The 15233-nt window shown below is 38.7% G+C and overlaps 1 protein-coding gene across 1 annotated transcript in view; it reads right to left on the bottom strand.

Moving 5' to 3' along the window:
- Nucleotides 1–15233, bottom strand: part of MYO1E (myosin IE) — a 95651-nt gene that overhangs the window by 11167 nt on the left and 69251 nt on the right. The window contains exons 19-24 of the mRNA XM_087745401.1: nt 12799–12943; nt 8744–8858; nt 7869–8038; nt 7259–7404; nt 1989–2135; nt 206–363 (exon numbers count right to left, since the gene is read on the bottom strand). Of these exons, the coding sequence (XP_087601527.1) occupies nt 206–363; nt 1989–2135; nt 7259–7404; nt 7869–8038; nt 8744–8858; nt 12799–12943 (881 nt within the window). The remainder of the gene's footprint in view (nt 1–205; nt 364–1988; nt 2136–7258; nt 7405–7868; nt 8039–8743; nt 8859–12798; nt 12944–15233) is intronic.

Here is a 15233-nt window from a genome sequence, read left to right as displayed (position 1 = left end):
TGAAAGTAACAGAATTCCAGCATGACTGTAGAACAGCAGGGAATTCCGCTGGATCATTAGGATCTATAACTTGGATCTTCTTTTAAGTGTTACAGAGAAATAATAAAGAACATGCTGAGGCTAGAGGCGAGCAAGGAGACAAAGGGTCAACCATTCTCTAAATTTCTAAACCATTCACTAATTTCTAAAGGAAATTCATACTTACGGGAATTCTTTGGTAGCCCTGGTCCGATGCTGATCTGCAGCACTTTATTACTTGGCTTGAGAATGGCTATATCTCCTTGGCCTTGCATAAATTGCACTTGTCGAGAACCACCACTACTCCAGGGCCCCCAACTCTCCTTTTTCAGCTTCACTTCAAGTCTAATATAAGCACATGAACACATGAATAAAAAACCAGAAAGTATTTCTATGTTGAATCAGGACAATATCACTTGGCAGCAGATAACTTAGAAATATAAAAATAAAAAGCTTAGACTGAGAATCTGAGCAACTTAACTGACATAGAACACCTAATTAAATACCTTTTTCATGCTTTTTTAAATATTCCTTTTAATTGATGTTTTAACTTTCACGGTGGAGCTACGCAAAGGAAGTTTAAGATGCCCTGGATTGGATGGAGAGTACAGTGAGCTTTGACAAAAATGTACAAAGGTCTGAGTAAGAGCTGTGTCCGCCATCAAACATCACTGCCTCTGCAGCAGACACTACTGGAGCAAGCTAGAGTGCTCCATTCCTAAATGTTCTTCTCTATATACCATTAGATGTATATATACATTAGATGTGTATATATATATGTATATACATTGGCATGTATATGCCAATATATGCTTTAGGAGTGGGTCTTGTGCATATTCTGGGAGTATTTTTGCATACATATAGTTCAGTCTTTCCAATTTAATTTTTTTTCCGTGCGCACACGCGCACACACACACACATATATATTCTTTCCCAGCATTTCCACGCTATCCATCTGCTTTGAACTGTAATCAGATATGAGCTAAGGAAGTTATGGTTTGGTTTTGGGCAAGACCCCAGAAGTACAATACATTACATCTTACACGAACAAAAAATTTACTCCTGGTACTGGGTTTGGATTCCCAGTGTATAGGAGTATACGCTACAGGAATGTTCCACACTTCAATTGTCCTCCTACACCCCTTCCAAGCTAAAATAATAATCTCCTGTTACCTTTTATAACTCTTCCACTTTTTCGAAGGAAATAAAATAAACATACAAATCCAAGGCCTGCTGCTGTTAATCTGCTTAATGAGTAGGAGTATTAACAAACGCACATGTTTGTTGGGATAGTTTCCAGCATGCCCTTACAGCTAAAATGCATATCAGACATTCTGCAGCTTTTCAGGCTTGTTTCTAAAAAATGTTCCCAATGTTATTTACTTAATGAGGCTCCTTTAGAATTATCCTCTCACCCTGCAGTCCTCTGTCCCCACAACAAACTTCAGAATTTCAGACTGTTACATTATGTCTCCAGAGCTGTCTTTCAAACTCTTCATCATGATGTTTCCACTCCTAGGCCAAGGTTAAAGAGTTGGAAGAGGATGCTCCTCTCTCATGACAGGAAACAGCAGCCAGCAGAGAGATGGAGAGCTTGCGCTATGGTTGCACATTAACCGTGCAGTGACCGGCCTGGCCCCTGCTGCGGGGCCACAGCCTCGCTGGCACAGAGCTGCTCTGTAGCACAAAGCTGCAGGCCCTTGAGCCTGATGCCATGTTCAGGAGAACGAAGGCAACTCGTCTATGCACATAGGCAGTGCAAACTGGCAGATGGCCCAGGTACAACCCTAACCTATTACCCTGACGAGCTAATCAGAAAGCCTGGTCTACTTCACACTGTGCTGCCTCTTATTGTTTCAAAACAAAGCATAGTGTCAGGAGCTCAACAACTAGCACTCGCTCATTTGCCTTGGCAGCAAGAACAAAGATTATTTATTCTTAAAAGCCTATTGAAAAAAAACATAACTCACGTATTGCTAAATTTCAGAGGTAGTTTTCTTTGTATTTTCTCTTCGTATCGTTTTGCTAAGAGGCTTAAAAACTCAGTTTTGAAGACTGATTCGAGCAAACTATCATATTCCTGTTCATGTAGAATGAAAATGTCATCCTGCATTGTGCTGAAAAGAAATCAGAGCACATACCATTCAGATTAAAATTTCATCAGCAAATCCAGCCAGCATTATAATGACATTTGCAGTGTACTCATGGTTAATTTTTAAAAACATAAGAAAGCCCAAGCAGCATTAACTGGAGAGTCTTGCTTTCTGAGAACAGGTTTGGTTTTTTTCAGGAGGTGATAATGGAATATCTGAAACAATCCTTTTTGAGAGACAGGAATACTACTTAGTCATTTTACAGTAATTACTGTTATCAAAAGAATATGTACTATTAAGTTACAATTGAAGTCCATCTCTTCAACTACGGCAAAACTTGTGATTAGATGTGAATTGGAAACTTGAAGGTTACTAAAGTAAGACTGAAACCCAAAGCAAGCAAATTCGGAATGAAAGCCTTCAACTTTCTACTGGCTTTAGCTTGGACTGGTTTAGCACAGCATAAAAACCACACATGTTGGGTTCTGTTGCCACCTTTAGATCAACTCCTATTTACACCTGCTGAAGAAGCTGCAAACCACTTCACAGAAAATGCTATCCACATCAGTAATTTGCAAGGCTGATTTCTGCGCTTCCAGAGTCCCCACAGTAAAAAGAGTTCTGTCATGTCCCAGCCAGGATTACTATTGTTCCAGCACACTTCTAATTTGTTTGTATGTGTATCGTTCTTCCTTTTCACAGCACGTAGTTCCTAGCTGTAACTACATTGGTGCCTGTCTGCTTCTGCATCCTCTCTACAAAGAGGTATAAACAAAGCTTTCCAAATAAAACTGTAAGACCTTAAAATGGAGGCCATGGGTCCCCCCTTATTTCATGACTTGAACAGCATATAAGCAACTATAGGATGCTCTGGTTCTATTTGCTGATCTGACAGTAAACTAATTGTATTTTGAGGCTGGTTAGCATCCCACTGGATGAGCTTACAGAACCAGGTCACTGCATGGGAGCGCAGTGCTAGATCAGACACAAGAAAATGGTGGGAGCATAACGACAGAGGGAGGGGACTGCCCCTTGGGCAGCCACCCACGTTTGCATTGGATTATAAGTGACAAGAAACCTCTAATCTCACGTGTGATTTCATAGCCAGTTTAAATCAAGTTAACATTGTTGTGCTGTCAGAAGGGGCAAACTTCCCTCTGCCCCTCACCCTTTTTATTCAGGCGCATATCTGTTCCTTTCCTCATGCTAGAATCCATCCTCTGCCCTTTCCTGGTAGATTAATTTTCTGCTTCCCTTACTTTTCAACGTCTCATCCATATCCCCATGCAGCCACCTGAGTGCTAGCTAGTGTAGGAAAATGTGTGGCTGGGAGAAGAGACAGCACAGGACTTTTGACAACTGTGCAGAGCTGAGCATTGCTTAACCTCCTCACAAAACAATTATCACATCACCAGCATGGTATTTCACAAAATGGAGTACAACCAATGAAGAAAGGAGCATTAGTTAGATATTGTTAAGTATTCATGGCAGAAAACGTATGGCTCCTTTTCACTGTTGTTTAGTCCGCTGCAGGAATTCTGAGGCCAAAGCTTCTCTGCTCTTTCATCAATGTCGTTGGTCAATCTTCTGCTGCTATTACTAATATCAGAAAATACTATTTTAGAATAGCAATTTATTTCAATACATTAGATATCACTTACTAAGTGAAAAAGGCACTGTCAGTTTGCATTTCTCTCTGGAGAAATGGACCTTTCAAATCCTGTTGGACTTAGAATTAACATTCATTATGAGCGTTCACTGTTTTTTCTAAGAAACAGTATATGTAACTCAGAAGCGTGAACATAAGCATTGCAGCGGTTAAGGCTGTGGAAAACCAGGCAGGTAGCTTTGGCAGCCAGGTGAAGGGCAAGCCAAAGTTACATACCTATCACTAAGAAACAGCTTCTTTCAATGGTTTGCATAGCAATACATCACACAAAGAAGGTGCTGATATCTCACCTAAATCTATGTATGCATTGCTTCAACATTTCAGAGTAACTCCAAAAGTAAATTAATTATAGCACATAAGGAACTCAAAGAACATTCAGCTCAGAAAGAAGCAGCCTCCACCTTCTATCAGAGACAAAATTAGGTCTATTTGCCCTCATCACTGTTTTTGGATCCTAACTACCTAGCAATCAACAGCTTCCCACTTTGAGCATGCTCCTCCCTTTTCCTCTCCCAGCTGGTGTGCCTGATTGCTGACTCTATAAATCTGAAAGGGGGGGAACAGGCCTAGCTTTCTGACCCTCACTTTCCATCTGGTTACTGAAAACTATGACTCCCTCTACAGACTGTGAGTACCTTTTTATGCAGAATTAAAAATCGCTTCATAGTGCTGCTAGAGGTGCTCTTGACTGTCAGGTATGAAAATACAATTCTAACCTACTTGAAACATTAGGTAAAGGATGAGTTGTACCACTGCCTGTTTTTCTAAAAATCTACCTACCACCTGTGTTCCATAATCTCCTTCCAAATTCTGAAATCTTTCCCATAGTTTGGAAAAGGGTGTATGAAACTACAAACATACCTAATTAGTATTCAAAATAGCAATAAGAAATCTATAGAGTAAGAGCATGACCTTCTTTCCTATCATCAAGCAGATCTGGAGTCTCAGCAAGGTTCTGAATGAGACATGTAAGAAAAGCCCAAGACCTACAGTAAATATTATCCAGTTAGTGGTCCTATTTTTGCTGATTTGGCAAAGAGTCTGACTTAACAATACTGTTAGGATGTCCGGTGTCACTCCTCATCAGATGAATTACAAAGCTCAGTTATTTATTGTTACTAAAAACACAAGAACATTTCCATGAGAGTATGGGTTGTCATTCTCAGTACCCTGAACAAATTCCAAGTTGGGCATTTGCACTTTAAATTGCAAGTACTTTAGTAATTTAAATTGTTATGTAGTGTTAGTTGCCGTTAATACATGCCAATAGTGCTGATTATTCTGCCTTTACTGTGTAGAAGTGTATTAATACAAGCTTACACCAATATATTTCACATGGGTTTCTTGGGAGATATTGTTTAGATAGCAATGCAAGAATCCATTTATCCTATCTTCCCCTTCCATTTCAAATGTATTTCATTTTATATTAATTTAGTTAAAATTTAATATTGCATGAAAAATAGAAGAAATAAGAATTGAAACTCATAAAACTTTGAGGCTGCAATACAGAATAGAGCTAAATCCATTCTGGATAAGCTCATGAAGAATGTTACTGAAATTATTTTCTTCCAGCACAGAGGTTTGAGATTCACTTCAAAACCAGTCAGAAGTCAATTACCTCAGAGGTGTAGAAAATTTAAACTATAGGGATAACAAGCTGGAGTTTCGAAAACACATGAGAGAATGCCAGTTAGAGCTAACACAATTTTTGCTTTGAGCCTGACTTCTGAAAAACTGTTTTGCAGGTTTTTGGTTTTTTTCTTGCCCCAGAAATACATAGTAGGTAACACATGTACTAAATAAAGGTTTCACTCTAGTTTTACTAATTGAAGACTGTTAAATATTACAAGCACTAACTCTTGTCACTGAGACAAGATTATCTCATATTTGAGAGAAGCAGTACCTTTTACAGCCTCTGCAGCCACAGTGCTGTATTACTACTAAGCAGCTTCAATACAGAGTTAAGAGATCCTTTGATTAAGACCCATTTTGAACTCTGGCAATACTAACATGATAACAGGGAAAAGCCCTCTTGCCCCCACAGGTTTTTTAGGGTTTGGTTTTGGAGGAATACCTGGATGGTTTGATAGCTTGTAGTTTTAGCATATACAAACCCCAGTGTTTTTTACAACAAAATAAAATCAAGCTAAGTTCAAAACATTATTAGACATAATGTAACATACATATTTCCTCTGAACTAAGCACATTTGGTTTTGCTTCAGAAGGTTCTGTGGAACCATTATTTACATGCGAGTGGAGTGTAACAGCTTTCACTAACTTGGCAGGCAGCCATCCTTTTAGCTGACTCAATGTGACTATGCCTTTGGAATGCTACAGGCCCAATTCAAGCGTCTGGCTGCAATCTGTTCAAGGTTTGCACAGCACACAGTCCAGACTCGGAGCCCTAAAAAGACAGGTTCCACTCTCATCTTTAAGCTAGATCTACTACAGCTATTTTGTTGCAACTTTTGTTATAAAGATGTATGATAAATAAAACACACATTTTGAAAATGGTACTGTGAGCAGACACACCTTACAGACCTTTCCCTAATCTTGAAACGGCTGTGAAGAATTCTGCAAAAATGTGAAATCTGCTGGTTGTAAGTACTGGATAATGTCTGTGAGAAGATTTCTGGCTATGCTAATGGGAACGTTTTATAAGCATATACTAAAAAACCTTTGCAGTAGCTATCAATACACAGTACTCAAGTGTAGACTTGTATTCCATTAAAATAGTCATTTATTTCAATATTTAAAGTACACTTGTTGCCGTGGATTGGTATTCTTTTGTATTAAATTACACTCAGCTACCAGCTCTGATAAACTGCAATAACAAATGCAGAGGTATCCAGGGACTTTGTTCACTCATCTTCAAAGGGATGAAATGATATAGGCAAGAATCCACTGGTCTCACAGGCAGTTTCTTCCCGTTTTTGCTCACCTAACTGGGTTTCTCAGCTCTGTGTGGACCCCTCAGATATCTCCTGCAATCTGGGATTGGCTTGACATTCAGTCAACAGAAGTTATGTGAAATCCAACTAGAAATAAAGGTTTTAGTAGCTCACCAGAAAGAGAACACCCTTTTAGGAAGCAGTGGACATGTGCGAGGCGTACTTCTATAAGTAAGAATTATTTCTGGGATATAACCTTGAGCCAAAACTTAGAAGAACCTGCTTGTGCATGGTCAATATATAGTCTTCACATTTTGGGGAACACACCAGACAGGTGACACCCATTGTAAGTGAAACATTTTAACAACTAGTCAGAAAATGTTTGTGTTGGCTATAAACATAAACACCAACGCCTACTGCTATAACATGCTTACTAGGGCTGGGAGTGAAAATAAGGCTTTGGCTTTCTTTGTTTACAAGATTCAATTAATACAGCTTAAGAAATTCACCCTTCATCAATCCACTTATTTCTCCCCTGTCTTAGACAGATTTCTCTGTCAATAGAAAGATATTTTCAAGGTACTGACCTTAGAGAAACGGAAAGAATTCTCTCCAGTTCCATCCTTCGCTTTAAGACTTCCTTCACTTGGCCTTTCTCTGGGCCCTGTTTTATCTTTTCACGCCCAATCAGGTATATGCACTTTGGAGTAAGGACAAGATCTCGCTTCACTGTCTGAAATATAAAATTGTTTGAAAATGCATAGCTACATGGAGATCGATGCACTAATGTTGTGATGCTGTTCCAAAGATATACAATGTACTATGATTTGGGGCAATACTGTTAGTCTTTGGTTCAAGTGAAAAAAAAGTACCGATGTGATTAATCACATGACCTCAGAGTCAGGTTACACAGGACAGAAAAGTAGCTTTGCTCCCCATTTCCTAATTAATGTAGCTTTCTGCCCAGCAAGTCCCATAAAGCCTTCATCCTGCAACAACAGGTTTGATGATGGCAATGTTCTGATCACAAGGGTGTAACTGCTTCCCTCTGTGTCTTTCTGTCAAAGACACTTTTTTTCAAGCTGGTATCCTAGATGGTATGACACTAACACGGTGGAGTTTCTGTTAAAGGATGGTAAAGATATCTGTAACTCCCTAGCAGAACCAATCATTAGTGGATGTTGCTCTTAAACCTACCTTAAACCGTCTATCATATTTAATGACGGTGTCTGCAAAATCAATCTTCTCCCGTTTGCCCACAAACTGGCGTAGCTCTGGATGGTCCTCCATGCCTATGTAATCTCCCACAAAATTCCTGTTAATGCTGTTCCGTCTTCTTTCTTTCTTGTTCAGCAATAGATCTGATGCTTAAATACCAAAAATAAACATTGATTAATAGTATCTACTAAATTTTCTAAACTCATGATCTGAAAGCGCTAGCTGTTTCAAGCAGAACTTTTTTGGAAGAAGTGATAACGAAATTGTTTACAATACGGAAAAAACAGTGAAGCACTGCTACTGATCCTTTATATAAGGATCCATGGGATTATTAAATCCATTCCTAATGAAATACACTGACGGCAAGCTCAGCAGTTCTGATGAATCGGGAGCACTTCTGGAACTAAGGAATTTCTCATTCATTGCTGGAAATTAAAGATGAACTCTTCCAAACCCAGAATGTTGTTCATTCACATAACCCAGGTCACACATGCGACTAAACATTACAGTCCTTGGATTGATTAGTATCATCTACAGACCATCTAGGTCCTGTATAACTGTGGGAAGCTTTTCCTTTTTCACTTCCCCTGGAACATCCCTGATCTCTGTCCTACTCAGTCTGGCTTTGTTTTGAGAGCAAAACACTGGGTAGTCCAAGAAATCCATGCATGCAGAGCAGCCAACCTCATCAGTGGTACCTTAGGGGTCCAACAACTTGCAGTCATTCCTAGACAGTCATCTGCAATGCAATGGTTTGCTCTACAGAGAGGGAGATACTTCCTTCATCTCTTGTGGCACTCTTTCTGCTCCTTCAACCACATGTGAAATATCTGTCATCAGAAGTTACAACCTACCTTCTTCTCTCATCTGTACGTATTTTTTCCTGGCCACGTACTTCCTCCATGCCTTCTGGATGGCCCTGGCATACCCATCATACTTCCTCTCTCTCATCTCTTCTAACAAAAATAGCTGTACAAAGAGACAGTAGGGTGGGTCAAACATTTTACATGAAAAGTTCAAGACAAAGCCATATGTTACTTTCAACAACTTTCCAGTGCATTTCACTCTAGATCCAAGCTGGTGCCTCTACCACAGCTACGGGATCTGAGATCAGAATGTTAAAGTACCCTTTTCTGGAAGAAAGTTCTGATGCTTGAGTGGTTCTGACGCTTGAGTGGTTCTGACTCTTACCAGTCTACCCATTAATCTTGATACCCAATGATGAAGGAAGAGGAATATGGATTCTCCCTGCAATATTCTACGGGCGCAACTCAAGGTTCTCCACTGGGCATCCATCCAGCCTCCATCCTCACATTCTCCAAAATTCACATTTCTCTTGTCAGAATGTTACCATGTCTATGGGGATCTGTGCAATGTGTAACACAACGCACTGTATTCACATGCAACTTTCTTCCCTGTCTGAATTTCATACTCTTATGTCCATTGGCTCCATTCTTTCCCAGCAGTGAAGTTGGTTGGTTGGCTGAAGGATTTACAACGATGATCTTGTATTTCAGTATGACATAGTAAGATTTTTTTGGGGGTCTAAAATGTTGTCAGAATTCAAGAGGAAATGCTGATTTATCAAAACAGAAAGAAAAGGTGCATCCCCCTTTTTAAGAATTTCCCTGATCCCACTAAAATATATGTAAGTTTAATGCATTAGAACAACTTCATAATTATTGTAGGATACAGCATATTTCACTATAGTCTTTTACATACTTCAAGTTTAGTTAAATGTTTTCTTGTCTCATCAGAAGCACAAGCATTTGGCTAACAATTACAGTACTAAATCAGTCCACTGATACGACTGTTGCTTACTATTTCTCTCTACTGTGTGTTAAATATTCATAAGGACTTTTCTTCTAGCTCTCAAAAGAGATAAAATCAGTAAAAACAGGTATATCAAGAAGCAAACCTGGACTTTAGGATCTTTTTTTTTAATTTGCTGCCCTAAACCATACAAATCTAGAAAAATACTGTTGTTCATATTGATCTTAAAAAGGAAACTTGATCTAGTGCAAACCATTTCCGCAGAACCTCACTTGCCCTTGTACAGAGTTATTTATTCAGGTGTTTGATGGAAATGTAAATAATGAAACCTCCTTTCTGCCACCCATAAAACCTTATTTCACAGTTGGCAACTCTCCATCTACAGCAAACTTCTTAAAAAAAAAAAAAAATCTCTTCACAAACACACAAGCACTAGATAGGGTTTCAGCACACAGGCATGAGTGCTCCTGACGCAAAAACTTTCTCAACTCCAGCAGGGGCATGATTGAGCCCTTGTGCAATTCAGGTTACAGTTACAATATTGATGTTGTCTCTCATGAACATTCACCATTTATTTCTCTAACAGTAATGCTAATTGCAAAATCTCAATGCAAAACAGTCTATCCCCTGCAGTTGAAGGTCACAATTAAGGAAGTTCAATGAAAACGTTGAGTTAAAATATGATTCATAAGTTATAAAATAAATATACTGCATAAATTCTTTCCTAAAATATGCATTATAAAGCGTCCCCTCACACTCCTGAGCAAATCAAGTATTTTTCATCTGATTAACCACAACAGGTGCTCTCTTCGGTGGTAGAAAGAAAAATTTTCATTTATCATCTAAAAGATTGTTTTTCTCAAAAGTAATATAACCCTAGCCAGTACTTTAGTAATACAAGATGAGAGATGATTGTCTTTGATACTAAAAGATATAAATCAAGCTTTAGAATATTCAGCTCATAGAAAATTTTTCAACTTAAAATGAAAACAGCCCAGACTATTTTTAGTACTTGTTTAAAAATGGATTTCATGACTTTTCAAAAAAAAATTTTTTAAAGAAAATGTATCCATTAAATGCCACATACATGCAACCAGGACTTAGTATTACAAAAATGCATTAAATGGGAAGATGCATCCATTGGAAAAAAAATTCTTCCTCTTGGAAACAACCCAGTAGCATATGATGCTGGGGTACAGAATATCAACCTTTTGGCCACTTCAGAGTGAAGGGGAACTCGATCCTTCAGTCCTACGTGAGCGCTTGCCACTTGACTATTAAACAGAAGACAGACACCAGCAAATGATTTCATGTCGTTCTTTGAAAAACAACAGGAATAAGACCCACCCCGTCTGTGAAGATATAGGTGCTGAAAATCTGTGCTATTTTAAGGGGCAAACATACCAAGCTTAAGGTATTTCAGCAGCCAGGAAAGGAAGATAGTTCCTTCTATGATTTATTATATAAACTGAAAACAAAAATACTTTAAAATTTTTGATTGATTTATCCATAAAGTAGCATAATGTTGACAAAACAGCCATCACATAAATTATTTTGGTTTCTTCCCTGAATTTTTTATCTGAAACTGAGATTGCATTTGATTTGTACCTAACTGCAATGAATGGCATGGATGCAAAACAATTTCACAGTGAAAACAAGAAAATCAGGTTTGCTACAGTGTAAGATAATGAACACAGGACTAGAAGATGTTGCTTAAATTACTAATTCTGGTCCCTTGTAATTACAAGCAACTAAGTTGTCTGTATTAATTCAAATAGATACTTGACTAAAACGTGTACTTGTCACTACCCTGTAATAAACTTGAGGTCATCAGTAAAGGACTAAAAGTCACAACTGTAATTTCAACAAGAAGAGATATCAAAGACATCCACTAACGTCCAAGGCTATCACACTGATAGACACTGAAGACAAAAGTCCCCAGTAATCAGAAAATAAATCATGGCCTGTGCTACAGAGGAAAGCAGATAAAGCTCACGCTTCCTCATAACTGGCTAGCTAAGGTGTTGCTTACAATGACTAAGTAGGAATAATCCTATACTAGAATTTCCTGCTCTGCCAACATGCACCTAAGTATTCTGATGACCTACATCTTGATTGCTATACGCTTTATAATATAAACATGTCTCTCAGATGGCAGGAATGTAAAGTCCCATTATTCCTGAATAGAGATGATACTATCTTACCCTATTTATGGCAGAAACAACACGATTTCTATTACGACTTGGAGAAGTGTTACCTTTTTCCCTTTAACAGAGATCTTCCCATGTAACTGGGCACAGCAGTGTCATTGCCTGAATTACTGTTGTTCTACAGAGCAAAAAATATGTTTCCAGAAAAGAAAACGACAGCAATAGAAGTGTTCTGCTTTTATTTTGGCATGTAACTTCAGGTAAAGCACCAGGAAACCACTTAATGCTCAACTGCAAGGTATGCTATACAAACTAAGCCCGATTGCTTCTGATAAATAAAGAATACATGACAGTGAGTAGAGCGTATTTTTTTCCTTGACAACTTTCCTGAAGAGTGATTTAAGAAAACTTTTTTCCAACAGATGTGTTGTGCAGTTTAACAGCCACAGGATAAAAACAGCCTTATGATGCCTCCCTAACATTCTCTTTGAATGGGATTTCAAGTTGCAGTCATTCTGGAACATTCTGGAACTCGATGCATAACATATCCTTACTATAACTGGGGGCTATTCTGCTTTCATCGGTAGTTCTTGTACTGAGAAGAGGACCTATTTTCTTGGGCTAATGGTCATAGATATGTTTTCATGCCATGATATTCCTTCATATGACAGTTTCTCTGATGGAATGTCACCATGTGCAACCTGACACCAAAGCAGGTGTCATATCCCATCTCCTCCTCTTGATGCATTTAATGCTCCTTGTATTAGTGTCAAAATCACACAGCGTCCTTTTGTACCATGCCCATTATAAAAGTGCCTAGAATCCCTGTACAGCCTCGAGGCACCTGTGACAGACCTGCCCAGCTTGACTTATCTTCTTATGCTTCTCCCACCCTAGCAGATGTCATGCTCAACTTCTGAGTGGGCAGGCCTTTAATTTCAGCAAAACAGTTTCATGTTCAAAGACTCACGTTCTGCCACACTTACAGACTCTGGAGCTTTTATGAAGACTTTGGATTTCCCAAGCTGGTATTGGTCAGGATCCATGTTGACTGACTGAAGCAGGTGGAGAACTCCTTGTTTCTCTTCTCCTTTCCAGGAAGGCCAGGTTGCTTTGGTCAGAATGGCATACCTTAACCACCAAGGAGAAGAGATTAAAACCTGACATCAAACAGCAGCAACAGAATACCACTCACTCTTAGTCAGTATTACCCTAGGGGGAGGGTTGACAATTTCAGCAGGACTTAGAGAAGCTTGGAGTGTGGGAAGATGCACAGTATTAAGATGTTAGTTGTTTAGCAAGACCAAACAACTGCAATGAGAAGGGCAACAGTGTCCAGGAGTCTCCCATTTCCATATGCTAAATTACTATTTGGTAACTGTAGTAGTTAATTGCAGAAAGTTTTGCTGTGATCTCCTTAAATCCAGGGCAAGGTTATTTACTAGCAATGACTTATGGTCCAGATTTAAGTACCTACACCCTTAGTATTCTAGATTCATTCCCAAGCACATGGCCAATTTCCCACTCAAGCCTTCTCTGTCTGTCTGATTCTCACAAAGGCCTTTTGTGTTTCTAAGCAAGTGGCCAGCTTGTGCTCCTAACCCACCTGCTCAACAGCTGGTCTGCATTTAGCAAGGAGCCATTCTTGTGTTTACCGCAGAAAGCTTTTGGCTTAGCCTCTGGTACAAGAGGGAAGATATAGTGATGTTGGTGCTACCTGGAGGGAACACTGGGACTGACCACACAAAGGGCTGGGGAAGGAGGCAGGGAAGTGCTATAATGCCATGTCTTTGATAGGACGAGGTCAGTAGTCTTCTATCTCATGGTATTCTCTTCGAGCCTTGAAAATGAGGTGGGTGCCAGGTTGCAGTCCCTTTTAAACTGTCCACTTTTTCAGGCTTAACTTGGGCTTTTGGAACTGCCAGGCTGGAGTTACAAAGCTGCCTTGTTCTACTGCCCACCAAGGAGCACTGATGGACTTTAGCTGCCTCACCGTGTCTATGGATAAGTAACTGCTCTAGTAGCAGCTATTTAGACTCCTTTGATAATGACATTGGAGAACAGCTAAACATGTTGTGACAAATTTCTCCCCCAAATCTTTTATGTTCTTTACTCTTGACAATTTTTTTAATGCCTTAAGCATACTTAAGTTATATAAACTAAATCATGCTTATTAGTAAAACTATTCAAGTAATGGAAAACGTGATAAAGTATGGAGTTCAGTTTGTTGTAATTCCCAAGTTCTTGTTTCTTAAGAAGATTTAGGCAGCTCCTAAAAAAATGTTCTCAAAAATCACACAAGGAATTGTTAGAAAATTCATTAAGGGAATGTTTATTACTCATTCTTGTCGTATCTAAAATGTTATCCAGCCAGGAAGCAGAAACAGTGTCATGCAACTTAAATAACAATACCACGCAAAGACAAGTAGCAAACAGTTAAAAAGGAACGTATCACAAAACCCAGACACCTCTGAATAGCAAGTATACGAAAAGAGAAAGCTAACTTATGAATAATTCAGTAGGATTCAAAGGGGTCTACTGATGTTACCATGTTCAAATCTGTTATTAGTTAACAAATGCTCAGGTACTATGCATGATGGTGTAACAAAGTAGCTCTTATACCATCTTAAATATAGAAGTATATTATACATAATCTACGTATGGAGACAATGTGTACACTTATATATTTATGTAATTTATCAGTATTATGGGATAAATAGATGCAACCCAGTAAGGAGTTTAAGTTAAAGTAACTCCCAGCTTATTTAATTAACATCCTCTTTTGCAGGTTCATCATGTACCACCAGCAGTATAGGTGGGTCTAAGCGAGTCTGAATTTAAAGGAGCTAATGTTAATAAAGGCATTTGAAACTGCTACCTTCCACACAACAGAATTTGACACTACATTTCAGCATGTTACAAATTCTTTCCTACATCTTCTGAGCTGTAAAGGAGGGCACATGAAAAAACATGACTTAAGACCTTTTAATATAAGTAAAGCTCTCAGGTATAAAATAAGAATACATTTGAAATTCTCATTTTTCATAAACTCAAATTAACTTCATATATTTTACTGGTGTGACAAGTCTACAGGGCAGAAGAAACAGATTATTCTATAACATGCACCAATTAAGCATTTCACAATTTTGTAACGTGACAATTCTATCATTGTTCACTGCTGCTTAGAAATAGCACTTTCTCTAAGGTCCTTGTGCATGCTTCCCGTTAAACTGGTCATGTCAATATCCATGTATCTAGGTTTTTCAAGCTTGTGTAATTTGATCTTACAGAGGATTTTGGCACAAATACTAAGCGTGTTCTTAAAATGCTTCTGAAACAATTCCAAATCATGACTGCCCCCAAAAAATTAGCTATTATAAACTCACAGTAAGCAGCTAGGTCCTATGTCTAAATATGGGAG

The sequence above is a fragment of the Nipponia nippon genome, unplaced genomic scaffold (assembly GCF_047370975.1).
Source record: "Nipponia nippon isolate SJK-2023a ecotype South Korea unplaced genomic scaffold, ASM4737097v1 scaffold_9, whole genome shotgun sequence".
Classification (NCBI taxonomy): Eukaryota; Metazoa; Chordata; class Aves; order Pelecaniformes; family Threskiornithidae; genus Nipponia; species Nipponia nippon.
Note: the sequence above shows the minus strand (reverse complement) of the source record. Positions and strands in the feature narration are given on the sequence as shown.